Source organism: Pundamilia nyererei, unplaced genomic scaffold (assembly GCF_000239375.1).
Source record: "Pundamilia nyererei isolate P.nyererei 1_Seehausen unplaced genomic scaffold, PunNye1.0 scaffold00112, whole genome shotgun sequence".
In the NCBI taxonomy this organism is placed as follows: domain Eukaryota; kingdom Metazoa; phylum Chordata; class Actinopteri; order Cichliformes; family Cichlidae; genus Pundamilia; species Pundamilia nyererei.
This window is the reverse complement of record NW_005187513.1, coordinates 1,459,600-1,474,696: the sequence shown is the minus strand read 5'-3', so window position 1 is coordinate 1,474,696 and position 15,097 is coordinate 1,459,600. Positions and strand designations below refer to the sequence as shown.

The following is a 15,097-nucleotide window of genomic DNA, read 5'->3' as shown; positions in this document are numbered from 1 at the left end:
CCTGAACTCTTCCATGGCATGCATTTTTAATTTCTCTTTGATATTTGGGCATATTGAGACCTCATGAATGTAAAAACAAAGAATTGCCAGATTAATTTTTTGACCTGATTTGTGTTTCTGACAAAAATGAGATCCACATATGAGGACATTTGTTTTAAATTTTGATAGAACAGTGGCAGGATAATGTCCTCGTAAGTGGATATCAGGCTCTTGTAGAGACAAATTTGTGTTTTTAGGTCCAGACAACCCAAAATGTGATGTCCACATATGTGGACGCCAGGTCCTAGGAGGTTAAATAATATTTGAATAAATTGTCTTATATTTTGACACAAAACAAAATGACCCACCCAGCACTGAAATTGAACTTCCACAGTCATGTTGAAAAGCACAAACCTAAACAGTTTTTTAATAAATGGCTTTGGTGGAAGTGTCTCTCTCTGTAACCTGCCGTACTCAATCTGCTACTTGTGCTGTGACTGAAGTTAATGAATCCCAAAAGCGTTGTGAAAATACTGCTCTGAACCTGGAAGATTGTTGCTGTGCTGTAAATCTCAGAGCCTGTACATCTGCGCAGAATTATCTCTGTGCAGATGTAAGCATGGAGACCGCTCATTGCGTCCTGAGAGGTCTGATCTCGAGTCATTCGTCAGACTGAGGTGACAAAAGTGCTGACTGCCGTTCTGTCTGCGGTGAGCTCATTGATGCGCGGTGGCCTTCCAGCGTTCCTCGCAGGGATAAACGGAGCGTGTGACTGTGCTGAGCTCTGGTGGTGGTGGTCGTGGGTGTGCATGTTTTCTGTAGGAGTGGGACCACCATGTCTGAAGGCTGACTTCCTGTCATGGCTGCTGGCTGAGCCAGCTGACAGAAAGTCCTTGGCTCACATCCTTGAATCTCAACCAAAGAGCCTGCTGCTCCTCCTGCTCTAACAGTAAGATCATCCGCCTCTCTGCCACTTTCAGGATGCACGCTGCACTGAACAGGCCTCTTGTCTTCTGTTTCACTTTCTAATCTCAGCTCTTTAAGATTCAAGGCTTTTTGACCATTTCAACATAGTGAGGAGAACAGGATATGATATTCAGACATTTCACAGAGACACAAAGCAAGTGCTTATCTGTCAATAATGGAAGTTTTAGGCATAAAGTGTGGAAAACAAATACGACAGCACAATAGTAATTTCAAAGATTACTTTTACATGTACTCAAAACAACAATGTACTGCTCCTCCTGCCCACACCAGCTGCACAGAGATCCATTTTTGAAGCAGTTTTGAGTGATGGATAAAATACCTAGTCCTTGTTTTATATTAAGAAGGCCACAAAAAAGCTCCAGGGTTCTGAATTAGACACAAGAAGTCTGGTAACTTCCACAGTTTGTCTTTTTAGTATCAGATTCCCTCAGTAAGGAATCCAGGGACAACATCTTTATGAGGAGCAGTAAGACAGGGTGAAGCTTGATGAGGTTCACCTGTGTGTCTGTGTGTTAATGACCTACCTGACATTTGTGCACCCACTGTAACCTGCCAGATGTGCACTGATGGTGTAGTTAGTTATCTACACACCAAAGCTGGGAAGCAAGAGTGTCAGTAATACAGTGAAATCAGATCCAGAAAGTAGCATGGGCAAGGCACTTTATTAGGTACACCTTGCCAGTACCCAGTTGGACACCTTTTGCCTTCTGTCTTAATTTTTCATGGCATACATTCAACAAGCTGCTGGAAACCTCTGAGTTTTTGGTCCATGTTGACTTGACAGCATCACACAGTTTCTGCTTATCATGATGAGAATCTCCTGTTGCACCACATACCAAAGGTGCTCTGTTGGATTGAGATCTGGTGATCATGGAGGCCATTTGAGTACAGCAAACTCCTTGTCATATTAAAAAAACCCAGTTTCTGATGATCATAGCTTTGTGACATGGTGTCTTACCCTGCTGGGAACAACCATCAGAAGATGGCTACAGTGTGGTCACAAAGGGATGGAGATGGTCAGCAACAATACTCAAGTAGGCTATGGTGTTTAAAGATGCTCAGCTGGGACTGAGGTACCAAAAAGAAAACATCACCCACACCATTATACTACCATTGATTGGCTCATTAGATATTTGTGTGTACATTTTTAAATGGAGATCCAAGTCCAGATAGCAGCAAGGAAAAGATTAGCTGATGAATATAAATATGTGGGAACGCTAATGGATCCAAAACTGGCATTTGAAACAGAAGTGTTTTTAAAAAACTGTGAATAGAGTTTTATTTAATGTGGATATTTTAGGAATAATTTAACAATTAAATATTTAAAATAAAATTCCCACAATGGCTCGGTGACTGTGAAAAGATGAAATCAAAAAAATAAAATGCATCTCCACAATTGCTGCTACAGGTCAGTTGGGCTGACCTGCCCCTGGAAAACCTGCAGACCCCCTTATTGTATAATTGGGATAAGACTGAGGTGTGCACTGAGCATGCCCAGAGGTCCCAGCTGTGGCACCTCAGCGGAGAACAGAGCTCCCATTGTGTGCGGCTGTAACCCAACACAGTGGCTCAGATTAAAGGCTGCGGTGCCGCGTGGTCTCTGCGGACAAAAATATAAACAGTGGGCCACTACAAAGGCGAAGGGGAAGCTAGGCCCCTGGTTTAATGAAGTTTACACTGCAGTGGCAAGATCTATAAAAAGACAAGTGAATGCACTGTTTCTTTCTCCTGCCATTCAGGAGCAGCATGGATGCACTGAAAAGAGAGGCTGGGGGTGCTTTAAGCAGCACTCACTTTAATGCCACTCTGATTTGTATGACAGCTGTTATTTGTTGTTCATGGCATTGATTAGGCCCAAAGAAAATATCAGTTAGATGGGTACTGGTCACATCTAACTGATCGACCGACGTTAGTAATATTTAAACTAAACATGGTTCCTGTGTATTTATGTTATATTAAATTTACATAATGTGGTTTCAAGTACCTTTCAAAGTTGCAACGTTTATTTCTTTCATAAATAAATATTAAACATGTGTTTTTCTAAAATTAGACTGCTCTCAATGTAATCTTCATTATCTTAAGTGACGATGAAGATTATATCCATAAAACATTTCAGTACAATAGCATTTAAGCCTCAAATACACCGGAGATCTTCAGCTTTACATTATCTCTTGATTGTTTTAAAGGTCATTTGTTCCATAAATTTTAAAACAGCCTGAGAAATAAGAAGCAAACTTGATGATTATTATTCGCATCTTCTTCTGTGGCTTGTTTAATAATATTTGTCTAGCATGTGGCTACACTTGCTTGCTACAGGTGACTGTTTATGATGGAAACTGAGCATCAAGCACAGCACCTCAGGATCACTGACACTGACTGTAATCCTGCTGTCGTTTATAGTTGCACAGTGCCATTGGCACCCCCCACTAAGAGCATGCTCACCATCACAGAGGCTGCACACAAACAGTATACACTCTCCACAATCATCAGCATTTTTCTAGCATATCTGCTCAGCATAATAACTAGCTCATGCCTTTTAAATCACTCTCTGAGATACTCATTGTTGACTTTCTGGTGATGCGTTTAGGTGCAGTCAGGTGAGCTTACTATCCACTAGATGACGCTCTCGGTTTTTAAAGACATTCACTTACAAATTGGATTTATGCGTACATTATGTAACGTGGAAAGTTTTCCCAGGAGTCTATGTCACAAAACTTTTAGTTTGTTTTAGAAATTAATAGAAATGTACAAACTTTTATTGTGTTACACTACATGTCAAACACATTTTTGAACTACAAGGAGTTAATAAGAAGGAAAAATTTATGAATTAATTATTTGTCAGGTGTCACCTCTGGCTACAATACTCTCCGCTAGTGCAGGAGCTTCTAAAAACCGAGCTGAACCGAGCCGAGTCGGTCCAAACTGAGTGGGGCCTGGGAGTTCGGGGGTAGTCTGTGTGAGATCTGCTCCAGGACCAGCGGACTGCTTTTGAGTGGGTGGGCGGGTAAAGTGCGCTTGTTTGAGGAGGCGGAGCGGCCCGGAGGCTCAGAACGTCCTTCTGAAACGGTTCTCACTCACTCTCAGAAAACAACTCAGGACCAAATAAGTTAGCAAAGTGCGGCGCGGGCACTTTGCAAAAGAGTTTAGCTTTTAAAACCGCTCGAAGAAAACTTTTTTTCCAAACCTGGGATAAGTGAGCAAGCGAGAGCAACGACGCCGGTGAGTAACTAGCTATCAGTAACTGTCCTGTGCGCGAGACTCTTTAACAGCCGTTAAACTCAGCCGGAGGAGAAAAAAATTAAACGGATAGAAGGGCCGCTTATTTTTCTACACAGCTCGTTTACTTCAGGTGAGTGGTACAGGTGAGAAATAGGTGGAGTAAAATTTGAAGATGGTGATGTGTTTCTGCCACCTGTTGCACTCAGCAGCCAAATAACGAGAAACTGCGTCAAATCAAAGCGCTACCTCTTCACTTTGGCTAACGAGCTACTGTATGATTTCAGTTCTCAGATCTGCATCTAATTAACTGTTTTTTTATCTGACTTATGTTTACAATTGCTCCTGTAAGGTCACGTTGCTTCTACTGTACCTGCCGCTAGAGATTAGTGAACTCCCATTCATGTTACGTAACCTAATAATAGTTTCCCACCGTTTAAACCCTCACTGGCAGGTTTGTTTCCAACTTTTTCCAAAGTTTGGTCCCATCTGGATTTAGGTGTTTTGATATGTGAGTGGCTACAGGTGTTGACACAGAAAAAGACAATTTTTTGCACTTCACCCTCGCTTGCATCCTAACTTGCACTCTGGATGGACATCACAGGCAGCACAGGGGTCATTGAAGGAAGCACCGACCCTGTGTAGGACAGTGAGGCAGCTCACTGAGAGTTTCCTCCTTTTTGGAGTGAAAAACACAATGGGAGGAAAAAGTAACACACTTGTTGGAGCCCTTGTGTGCCAGATACATACACTGAGCATAAAAGGGTCTATTGTGTCGTCTCAGGCTTTAATCTGGCTCATCCTCCCTGACAGGACACCTTACCTCAGCCTTTCTCTCCTCCCGTTTGCGTGTGAAACTGAGTAATTCTGGCTAATTGGAACATCATGTCATTAGTCTAGTGGAAACAAACTGGAGTTGAATCATCTTCGTGGTTTGCTAGGAGTGGCCCACAAAAGTTTCTTGCAGTATTTCATGGTGGAAACTTTGGCTGTTTATAAGGCAAGATTTTATTTAGTTTCATTAAGTTAAATGCTTCCCAGGTAGCTGTTGTTTCATGCCTTATATGGCAGGTGTGTATTTGTGTGTGTGGTGGTGGTGGGGGCATTTACACATTTGATCAGTGAAGAAATACGTGGGGATCAGGGTGGTTTTTCAAGCTCAGCTAAATGCCTTAGTTTAAAATCTCCTGCCAGATAAGATAACCAGAGATGAATGTCTCTTTTGGCTTATCTATCCATCCATCGATCGATCGATCCATCCATCCATCCATCCATCCATCCATCCATCCATCCATCACCTTCTGCTTATCTGAAGGTGGTTGCAGTGGCAGTGGGCTGAGCAGGGTATTACTGACTTCCTCTTCCTTAGCAGTGTTATCCATTTCCTCCTGGGGGATCCCGAGATGCTCCTAGGCTGCGTGACATATACTAGGAATGTCAAACACACCAGTACTGGCCCATTGGAGGCTCCAGTTGGTCCCACTGGCTTCAGTGAATGTGTAAACTGTAAAGACAGAGGGCATACATTTAGGACTTAACTTTCTTTTAATTAAGTTTTAAATTATTCTTAATGAAAGACATTGACAAAATTAGTAGGAGACAGATTAACCAGCAAATGTTTTTTTTTATTTTTTTAATTAGTATTCCATCAAATAAAGGTTCCTGTTTTTCACTTTTTTTAAATTACAGGACAAAGTTGGTTACTGGTTTCTTTGAGTTACTGCAGTAGAATAGTACAATATTGGAAGATCTCAAAGGAAGTGTGTTATTTCATATATTATTAAAGAGTAGTTACACTGATCTGACCCACTTAAGAGCAATTTAAAAGGACATGTAAAATCTCCCCCAAGGAGTTCTTTGTTTTACCCAGGGTCTCCCCCTAGCTAGGCATGCCTGGAAAACCTCCAAAGTAAGGCATCCAGGAGGCAGATGGTTGAACTACCTTAGCTAGCTCTGTTCATCTGGTAAGGTAAACCAGGGAGGAATCCACCATTTTGCTGCAATATCCACTTTCTAGCAAATTAGAAAAACCTGAAAATAGACATGTAAAACAGCCAAATTTACAGGTGCATTGCCATGAAACCCCTCATAGTACTATGTTTTCAAAATGATTATCTGTGTCCATAAGTCTGTCTTGACCCATTTCACACTTATGTGATACATCCTGCTTTTGCCCTTTCTTGTCAGTCTTATCAGTGTCCTCCTTCCAGGCCCACCTCTGTCCATCTTTGTATTGTAACATCAGAAAAGGATGCTATCAGCAAGACAAACAGGAACACATTGAAAGGCCATTGTCCAGTGAAAAGCACATGGTGGCTGCTGATGGCTTTGTCTCCACTGGCTTCCCTGAAAAACACCGGGTGGCTCACTTTTAATATTTGTACACAGTTTGATATTTATTGCCAGCTGTGCTCTCACGGTCTAGCTGCAAATCTGTCAGCTTTGACAGACCTGTAGTTATTATGCATGTGACAGAAAAGGGCTCGATAACATTTTGTTGCCCGCTTTTCATGACTTTTCCCAGGGCTGCAATTAACAGTGTCATTTACAAGGCTCACCTGTGCCGTTTGTGCACACAGACAGAGAACTGAACCCAACGCCTGCTGAAGTTATTTAGACATGACAGCTTTGAGATGTTTCCCTGGTTTAACTCATTCATATTCATGATGATACCTTTTAGCAGGTGAAGAGAAAGGCATAGTCTTTGTCAAGCATGGTAAACAGTCATTTCGTTATATCATACCTGTTAGTCACACACTTGTGAGGCCTTGCTAAACAGTACCTGGCTGTTTCTGTTGTTAAAGAATGTGGCAGAAGTTGACTCATCTCTTGAGGGATATTATGGTTTCTGAGATGTTACAGGCAACACAAGGGGAGGGCACTGTCTTCATTTGGTTAGAGCACATTACTTGAGTAGTTTGACACAAAGGTCTCTCCTGCGAAACAAGTAGAATAGAAGGAATGCAAGACAAGAAGGGAAAATGAAAGCTAGAACAATAAAGTTTCATTATTGGCTGAAAGTACATCTAAGGAATGTTTGTTGATGTCGCTGAATTATGTAGCATCTCATCTCTGACTAATCCAGTGCTTCTAAATCTTCTCCTTGCAGAGGTGGGCCAGTTGATCCAGGGAGAGGGATTTATTTTCCTTCTGCATTCCTGATGGAGTCATACAGAGTGTCTGGCATTCCTAGCAGTGGACCACAGCGGGGCTACGCTCAGCCATCCCGCCCTTCCAAGCCACAAAGTAATGGAGCTGGAACATATGGTCTCAGCATCCGAGTCCAAGGTATAGATGGACACCCATTTGTGGTTCTCAACAACCAGGATGGGGGTCCCCACACTTATATGGACCCCAGAGGTAATGGCTACATCGACACAGAAGACTCTTTTATCAACAGCTACGATGAGTATGACTTTAGACGTGGCAAAGAGGCTGAATCTAACAGCCCCTTTGTGGAGTACAGGACTCAGAAGATGTTGCATTATACTGGTCCCCAAAATGGTGTCACAGAATCCCAAGGAAAGAAACCATCCTCCCTTCTGAACTTCCAGAAGCACCCTGAGATACTACAGCCGTATGATCCAGAGACCAACTCCCTGAACCTTGAGGGTTTCAACAGCCTTCCTTCAAGGCCTGACACTGGGAGCCAGCCCCAGAGTTGGTCCCCAAGATCTGCAGCATCTCACCGTAGGGCATCAAGCCTTGACCGGAAAAAAGATGCCACGCCGCTTGAGAACAGACAACCTACATCCCAGAGTGTGAATGAGGCAGGCTTTCCTAAGCTGAAGCCACAGCTCACTCAGCCTCAGAGCAGGCCACAGTCACAACTGTCTCAGCCACAGATCAAAGCTCCTCTTACCACCCTGAATCCAGCTCATCCCAAGCTGACCTCTAAAACTCCACATCAACCAGTTCCTCCAGCCCAGCCTCAGCCCTCCACTGTGTCGAGCCCTAGGAGCAGTGCCACCTCCAGCCTTGAGCGCACCCCTCGTGAGCCTGATGTCCTTCCCCTGCGCAGGACTGATTCCAGCGAGCCAATTCTTCAGCCTTCTTCCCGTTCCCGCCACTCCTCCTCATCTTCCACCTCTAAGACGCCAATGGATGAACAAATGGAGGCCCTTTATGCAGACACCATAAACCGTCACGAGAATCGTCGCTACATCCCTTTTATGCCTGGTTCAGGCAGAGATATTGACACAGGCTCTATACCCGGTGTTGATGAGCTCATTGAGAAGTTTGACGGCAAAGATGGCACTCAACGCAGAGGCAGGGCGGGGCGCAGAAACAGGATCAATCCAGAGGACAGGAAGCGCTCACGGAGTGTTGATAGCGCCCTCGGCCTGCGAAATAGCTCTAGCTACACGGAGCTACATCAAGGCACATCCAAGGAGCATGTCCTGCTTCCCTCACAGCTGAGGATGCAGAAATCAGCTGGAAGTCAGGACTCCTGGCTCTTAGATCACGTTGATTCCAGATCTCATGCCACCAGTGCACCTGGCTCCCCACAGAACACCATTTCTAAAGGTGTTGGCTCTATACAGGGTTACAAAAACCCTCAGACTCAGTCCTCTTCTCTATCGTTTAAGATTAAAGCGAGTGAGGAAAGTGAAAAGGTTTTGACATCATCACTGTCATCGTCATTATCCAGGCCATCTTCTTTAGCAAACAAAAAACCCGGGACAGACGCGGACGTGCAGGTAAAATGTCAGACCATTATCACTGCATCCTACATTTGTTTGTTTTAAGTTATGTTTCGTTTTAATTTAAAGTAAAGTAGCATTTTTCAAAATATGATCTATGAGAGAAGTGTTCCTCTCTTTTATTTTGTTAAGATCTCACTCTCTCTTCCTGACATATCCAGGCAACACCTGATCTCCTGAAAGGTCAGCAGGAGCTGTCACAACAAACAAATGAAGAGACAGCAAAACAGATTTTGTTCAATTACCTTAAAGATGGGTAAGTCTGAACTTTTTCCCATACAAAATGTGACCAGATATTGTGAAAACATCTTGACTCAAGAACTGAGTGTTGTTCACACAAAGTAAGAAACCGTTCTGTGGAAGTAAATTAATGTGCCTTTTTTATCTGAGCTGGACTGTTTGTGATAAAAGCGAAGGAATGTGGTCTTCGTACCCTCCCATCCAGGCTGTGAGCGATCCAGTTGTCTGGAATTTGTTTTCCTGCAGAATCCTACTTTTAGTCAGCTTTGTTCTTTGTGTAGTGTGAAATAATGAATAAAATCCTGTCTTTCTGTAGAGGAGACGATCTGTCTTGAAAAAAATTACATCGAGTTTGCATTTAGGCTATGGATACCAGCGAGTCTTTCAGTAGTTAAACAGTTAATACTGTCATCAGTAACAATTTCATGGAGAAAGTTACAGTTAATACAATCACTACAGTTTCTGGATGTGTTATTGAATCGGGGTATTGTAGAAGTCGAACAGGAAGCTGTTTGGGTGTGTCGGGCAATAGGTCAGGAGCCACAGGACAAATGAAAGGAAGCACAGATGGAAGTGCAGGGGCTGAAATTGAACTACATTCCCAAGGCCCAGAAGAAAAACATGCAGCAACAGGGGTTATAACGGTTTAATGAAAATCATGTGTATGAGGAGAGGGGAGATTTAAGGGGTTTGGCTTTCAGTGTCAGTCTCACCATTTATTGAAATAATCTATCGCTGCTGTCAAGTGAAAATGGCGCAACTTCAGTTTTGTTGATTTTATGTTTTCACCCGAACTAAAGGATTAAATGTTCTTCTGTGACTTTAGAAAATCCCCTGATCGTTGGGCCTTCAGACATCTGTTGATGATCTCAGAAATGGGCATTGTTCAACGCCGAGGACCAAGCTGCTTTTTAAACTTAGGAGAAGTTGAAGTTGGTGGAAATTGATGTTTTTTTACTATTTAGAACAATGGGTTAGTCTGTTAGTTTTTAAAGACATTTGAAAATAATAGGGCTGGTGTAGAAACGTTGTGGGTGTGGTTGTCCTTCTACCCAATACTGTAAATCCTAGCTTCTTTCTCATCACCATCTTTTGTTTCAGTAATTATTATATTATTTGGGCGGGTGGCTGTAGCTCAGGAGGCAGAGCCAGGCCTGTGTGAATGGGTGACTGAGGCATGTTATATAAAGCGCTTTGAGTTCTCAGGTAGGGTAGAAAAGTGCTGTGTAAGTGCTGGTCCATTTACTATCTAAAATAAACGAAACTTAGACCTGACTACAGAAATTTACTTGCGTTTTTTATTGGAGTAGGAATGGTGAGATCTCTTAGCCCTTGTAGCCATTTTTTAAATATATAATAGAAAAAAACTGAAATGTATATATTTATATAGCTGCATTTTATATACCAATGTAGTTCCGAAAATAAAATACACTGCCTATTTGGATTGTGTTTATGTGTCTAACAGTTTATTGGATGGCTATAATGGCGCTGTTTGTGCTGTGAGGTGTCACTTCCAGGCAGCATGATCCTTTCTCTCCCCTTCTAAGGAGGGGAATGAGCTACTGTTTTCCCAGAACAATCTGGGATTAACTTCTGGCCGCCACAACATTGAAATAAAGTTTTTGAAACCTTTGATAAGCAGAGTGTTTTAACGCAACTGTCTGTGTGCACGTCTGCAGGAGCAATGATAATGATGAGATGACGAAGAAAAAGGTCAACGTTGTGTTTGAGAAGATACAGACATTGAAGTCTCGGGCCACAGCAAGTGCGCAAGGCGACAACAAAGTAAGGCCATTTTATGTCATTCTGCTTGTGCACAGTGGCAGTCTACAGTTACAGTGTTAAATGCCAACGAGATGTCAAACAAGATGTCATCTTTATGCATCTTTATATCACAATTGGTGGTGATTGGGGTGGAGTAAAAGAGCAGCACCAGCTTAATTCTTTAGTCTGCCTACCATTAAATGGGTGGGAGATTAGCCAGACTGGTTTCATTATTAAAATTCATTTTTATTTAAGGCGATTGATGATTAAATATTGTGTGCTTTCATGAGATGTTAACACCAAAGCTGTTTACTGTTACCCGAAGATTATTTAATTTATCAGGGTACTACTGTCCAAAGACCTAGTCTCCATTTGTATTTGTAATGGATTAATAAGAAATGAGCACCTCTAAATTGTTTGTTTTCTCCAGGCCCAGGATCTTGCTGCTCAGACCAAAGCTCTACAGGAGCAAAATGCTGAACTGGAGAAAGAAATGTCTGAACTGAAAAGAGAACTAGAGGAACGAAGCATGGTAAGAACAGTGCGACTGTCTCTATGACCAGCTTGTTTATGTTGGTTTTATTGCTTAACTTGTTGTTATTTGAGAATATCCTTTAATCAAGGGTTTGGCTGAAAAGGAGCTTTACAGGATTACTGTTCAACTAGCTGAATTTAAAGACTAGTGTTTGGGTGTAGCATTGACTAAGCGTAGTACAAAGGCTAACAGAATAATGCAACAAATAGGCTACTCCCTTGAAAACTCATTATTTAGTTGATCTGTTAGGTAAGGAATTAAATAAGAAGCTAAATAATCAAATATGGATAGTGTTGGCCAGGCGTTGACTTTGGGGTAAAATATGTGCCATTGATATGCTGATGGTATATCAATGGCACTGCTTGCTATACTTAAAACACGTCCTGTAATCGAAAAACGCTGAATCCTCAAACTTACTTTCAGCAAACAATAAATAAAAATGTTCATTTCAAATGCTAAAGCTTACTTTAAGAAATGTAAAAGACTAGATGCGTGTCTCTACTTAAACACACAAGCTGTAATAACCTTGTCATTTTTACTTACAGAAAAATCAGGCTGACAAAAGGACGGCTGCAGATTTAAAGGAGCTGCAGGAGAAGATACAGCAGAGCATGGAAGAGTACAAGCACCTGAAGGAAAAACATGCCAAAACAGAAGCTGACCTACAGACCACAGTGGAAGAGTAAGTGTAAAGGAGTTGCAAATTGCCTCCTTAAGAGGCGTATTAAATAAAATATTTTATAAGCAGTTAATTTCAAATAGATAAATGGGTATTTTTTTTGTCAGCTGCCTCTCCAGTGACTCTCTCATCCTGCAGATGAATTCTGACTTCACCGTGTTGGATTGCAGCTTGTGATGGTAGACTATTGATTCTCCACCTGCTGCTGGTTCTGGTAAGAGTGATCCCACAGCTTTCAGTGGATCACCAAATCAAAGTCTACCATCATCAGCTGCAGTCCAACACAGTGATGAAAAAAATGACAAAATGTTTCACCTTAAGAAATTAAAAAAAGGTAATTTTTAATAAATGGCAGAAACACATCTTTAAAAAGTTGGGACAGGGCCATGTTTACAGCTGTGTAGCTTCTTTTAACATCAGTCTGTGAAAACATCTGTGAACTGAGGACACAAGTTTCAGAACTTTTGCTCAGCAGTCCATTTTCCATTTCATGATACACCAAATGTTTCAGTTGATGATCTGGACTTTCGACCTGCAGGGCAGCAGGTTCAGCACCTGGACTCTTCTACTATGAAGCCATGCCGTTGTAATAGATGCAATATGTGGTTTAGCATTGTCTTGCTGAAATCCGCAAGGACTTGACTAAAAAAATAAACAAACCCAAAAGTGATCTGGATTTGAGCATGTATTGCTCAAACACCTCTTTAAACCTTTCAGTATTGATGGTGACGTTCCCAAAGTGTAAGCTGCCAATGCCATAGGGACGAATGCACCCCCGTAACCCACACATACTGGATTTTTGTTGTTTTTTGTCCTTAAGTGATTAAAACTGGAAGTGCATGTGGTGGCATTTTGTTTGTATTGCTGCAGTACTGGTTTCTAATGACTAGCTATGAAGCCCCCACATGGGTAGTTGGGAACATACTCAAAGCCAGTGGGTGAAGCACCTCCTTTTTTCAGGTGTATCAAAAGTGTGATTTAAGTAACAGTAATGGAGATCTGTTGTTGAAACGGCCCAGACTGTTGATAGTTACTGTGGTTACCATATCAGTACCTCTGTGTTGTAGTACAACTCTTTGTGTCCCCATGAGTTTGGTAGGTTTATCTTTTACCCTCTATATTCCTGTGTGCCTGGTGACTCATTTACCATTCAATCACAGCACTAACTGTCCCGTTCCAAACTGCTTTTCGTGTAATTGTTTTCACAGTCATTCAAGTACAGAGTGTCGCCACTATTCATAGCTTCCTTGTTTTGTTTTGAGCTCTGCACGGTTGAAAAGGAAATTGTAGCAAAGTTGCCAATCTTCGAGCCAATGGTTTTGTGTTTTTAATTTGTGTAACACTTCATGAGAATTTCATGCTGTTGAAAACTGAGCTTTTTTCTTTAATTTCTCCCTGTGTCTGTGTTGGTCCTTTTATCATAATGTTTTGTTCTGTGAATTCAGGATCTTTAATTATCATTTCCTTGTTCTTCAGTTTATTATCTGTAGCTTCAGCTTAGCTGTGCTTTTCAGCTTGAAGAGTACCAAAGAAGTCTTTACTCCTCTGACTCTTTTCTTTAAAATTAATTGAGCCTTATTTCCAGCTGCAAATCAATCAGGGACATTTCTGTTTATGCCGTCTACTCTTGAATCAGTATGTTACCTTTTAAAAAATAAATAATTTGTAAAAATTATAGCATGTTGCATTTGAGGCCAGTCTTTATCAATTTATTACTGTGTGGTTTTTGTTTAAGGTGTCTCACATCACTTATTATCCTCTGCCTCAGAGATGAAGAAGCAGATTAGAAATTATTGGTTTTCAATCATACAGTTATTCATTTTAACGAGTGTGCTCTAGAGGCGTTACATTCAGCTCAACCACATTTGATGCCATTTGTACATGAATTAAGGCGCAGGTGCATGGGTATGTTTGTACATGTGTGCAGTGTATGAAAAGGACCTGTACCATGCTGTGACATGTTGAATGGTTTGTTAGGCTTTTCCAGGTGAAAATGGAAAGGGAGCAACATCAGACAGAGATCAGAGACCTGCAGGACCAGCTGTCAGAGATGCATGATGAACTCGACTCAGCCAAGAAGTCTGCTGCTGATGGAGAGAAAGACATGCTTATGGTGGTGAGCCACAGTGCCCTTTGTTATAGAAAGAAAAATAAATGTTTATTGTTCTTGCGTTTTTTTGGGGGGGGGGTTGCATTAGGGTTAATTAACTTTATTCATAAAACAATATAGAAGATTTAAGCCTTTAAGTTCCTGTTTCACGTAATATTCAAAAGATCTAAACGCAGCCTGTATAGCAATTAACCTATCACTGATTTCCTAAATTCTTTACATTGTAGCTAAAATGATCACATTGACATTATAGTTGCTTTTTTTTTTCCTTCTGCAAATTCTGGACTAAAGTTGTCAAAATGTCTGCATTTTCCATAGGAGATGATGCAGCTCAAGGTAGAAATGCAGGAAGCTATCCTAGCCAAAGAGGAACAGGAGGAGGTGCTGAGGAGGCGAGAAAGGGAGCTAACGGCTCTGAAAGGAGCTTTGAAGGAAGAGGTGGCCGCTCATGATCAGGAGCTGGATAAAATGAAGGAGCAGTATGAGAAGGAAATAAGCAAGCTGCAGACATCTTTGGAGGAGGCCAAGCAGGTACTCAGCTTCCCATGTAGTTTCCCTCAGTTCCCTTCCTCCACTCTCCTCTACTTTGATTCCTTCTCTGTTTTCGCTTATTTGCCATCTCACCCACAGCACAATGTTACAGAGTGTTACAGAGAGGTGTGGGTATAAGCACAGTCAGGGGTACTGTAACCCTGTTTGCTGTGGATTTTAAGTTCATCTTAGGCAACGTCCTCACTTAATGTGTTTTCGTTTGAAAACGCATAGTTTTCTCTCCGTTTTGGTCTCCCGTCCACACTGAGACGGCGTTTTCCTCGAAGGAAAATGCAGCATTTTGAAAACGCTCTGGAAAATGAATACAATTGAAGATGGTGCTTTTGCGTCGC

At 41.8% G+C, this 15,097-nt stretch overlaps 1 protein-coding gene across 2 annotated transcripts in view; it reads left to right on the top strand.

Annotated features, from left to right (window-relative positions):
* Positions 1–3,877: 3,877 nt before the first annotated feature.
* cgnl1 (cingulin-like 1) overlaps positions 3,878–15,097 on the top strand; it is a 33,273-nt gene continuing 22,053 nt past the window's right edge. The window contains exons 1-8 of one of the 2 annotated variants that reach the window (XM_005741637.1): positions 3,878–4,185; positions 7,292–8,882; positions 9,047–9,141; positions 10,805–10,910; positions 11,320–11,421; positions 11,970–12,106; positions 14,081–14,219; positions 14,532–14,744. In XM_005741637.1, coding sequence (XP_005741694.1) covers positions 7,344–8,882; positions 9,047–9,141; positions 10,805–10,910; positions 11,320–11,421; positions 11,970–12,106; positions 14,081–14,219; positions 14,532–14,744 — 2,331 coding nt within the window. In that variant the 5' untranslated portion in view covers positions 3,878–4,185; positions 7,292–7,343. Of the gene's footprint in view, positions 4,186–4,207; positions 4,316–7,291; positions 8,883–9,046; positions 9,142–10,804; positions 10,911–11,319; positions 11,422–11,969; positions 12,107–14,080; positions 14,220–14,531; positions 14,745–15,097 lie in introns of those variants that run through there. The other variant, XM_005741638.1, reaches the window with a different exon arrangement.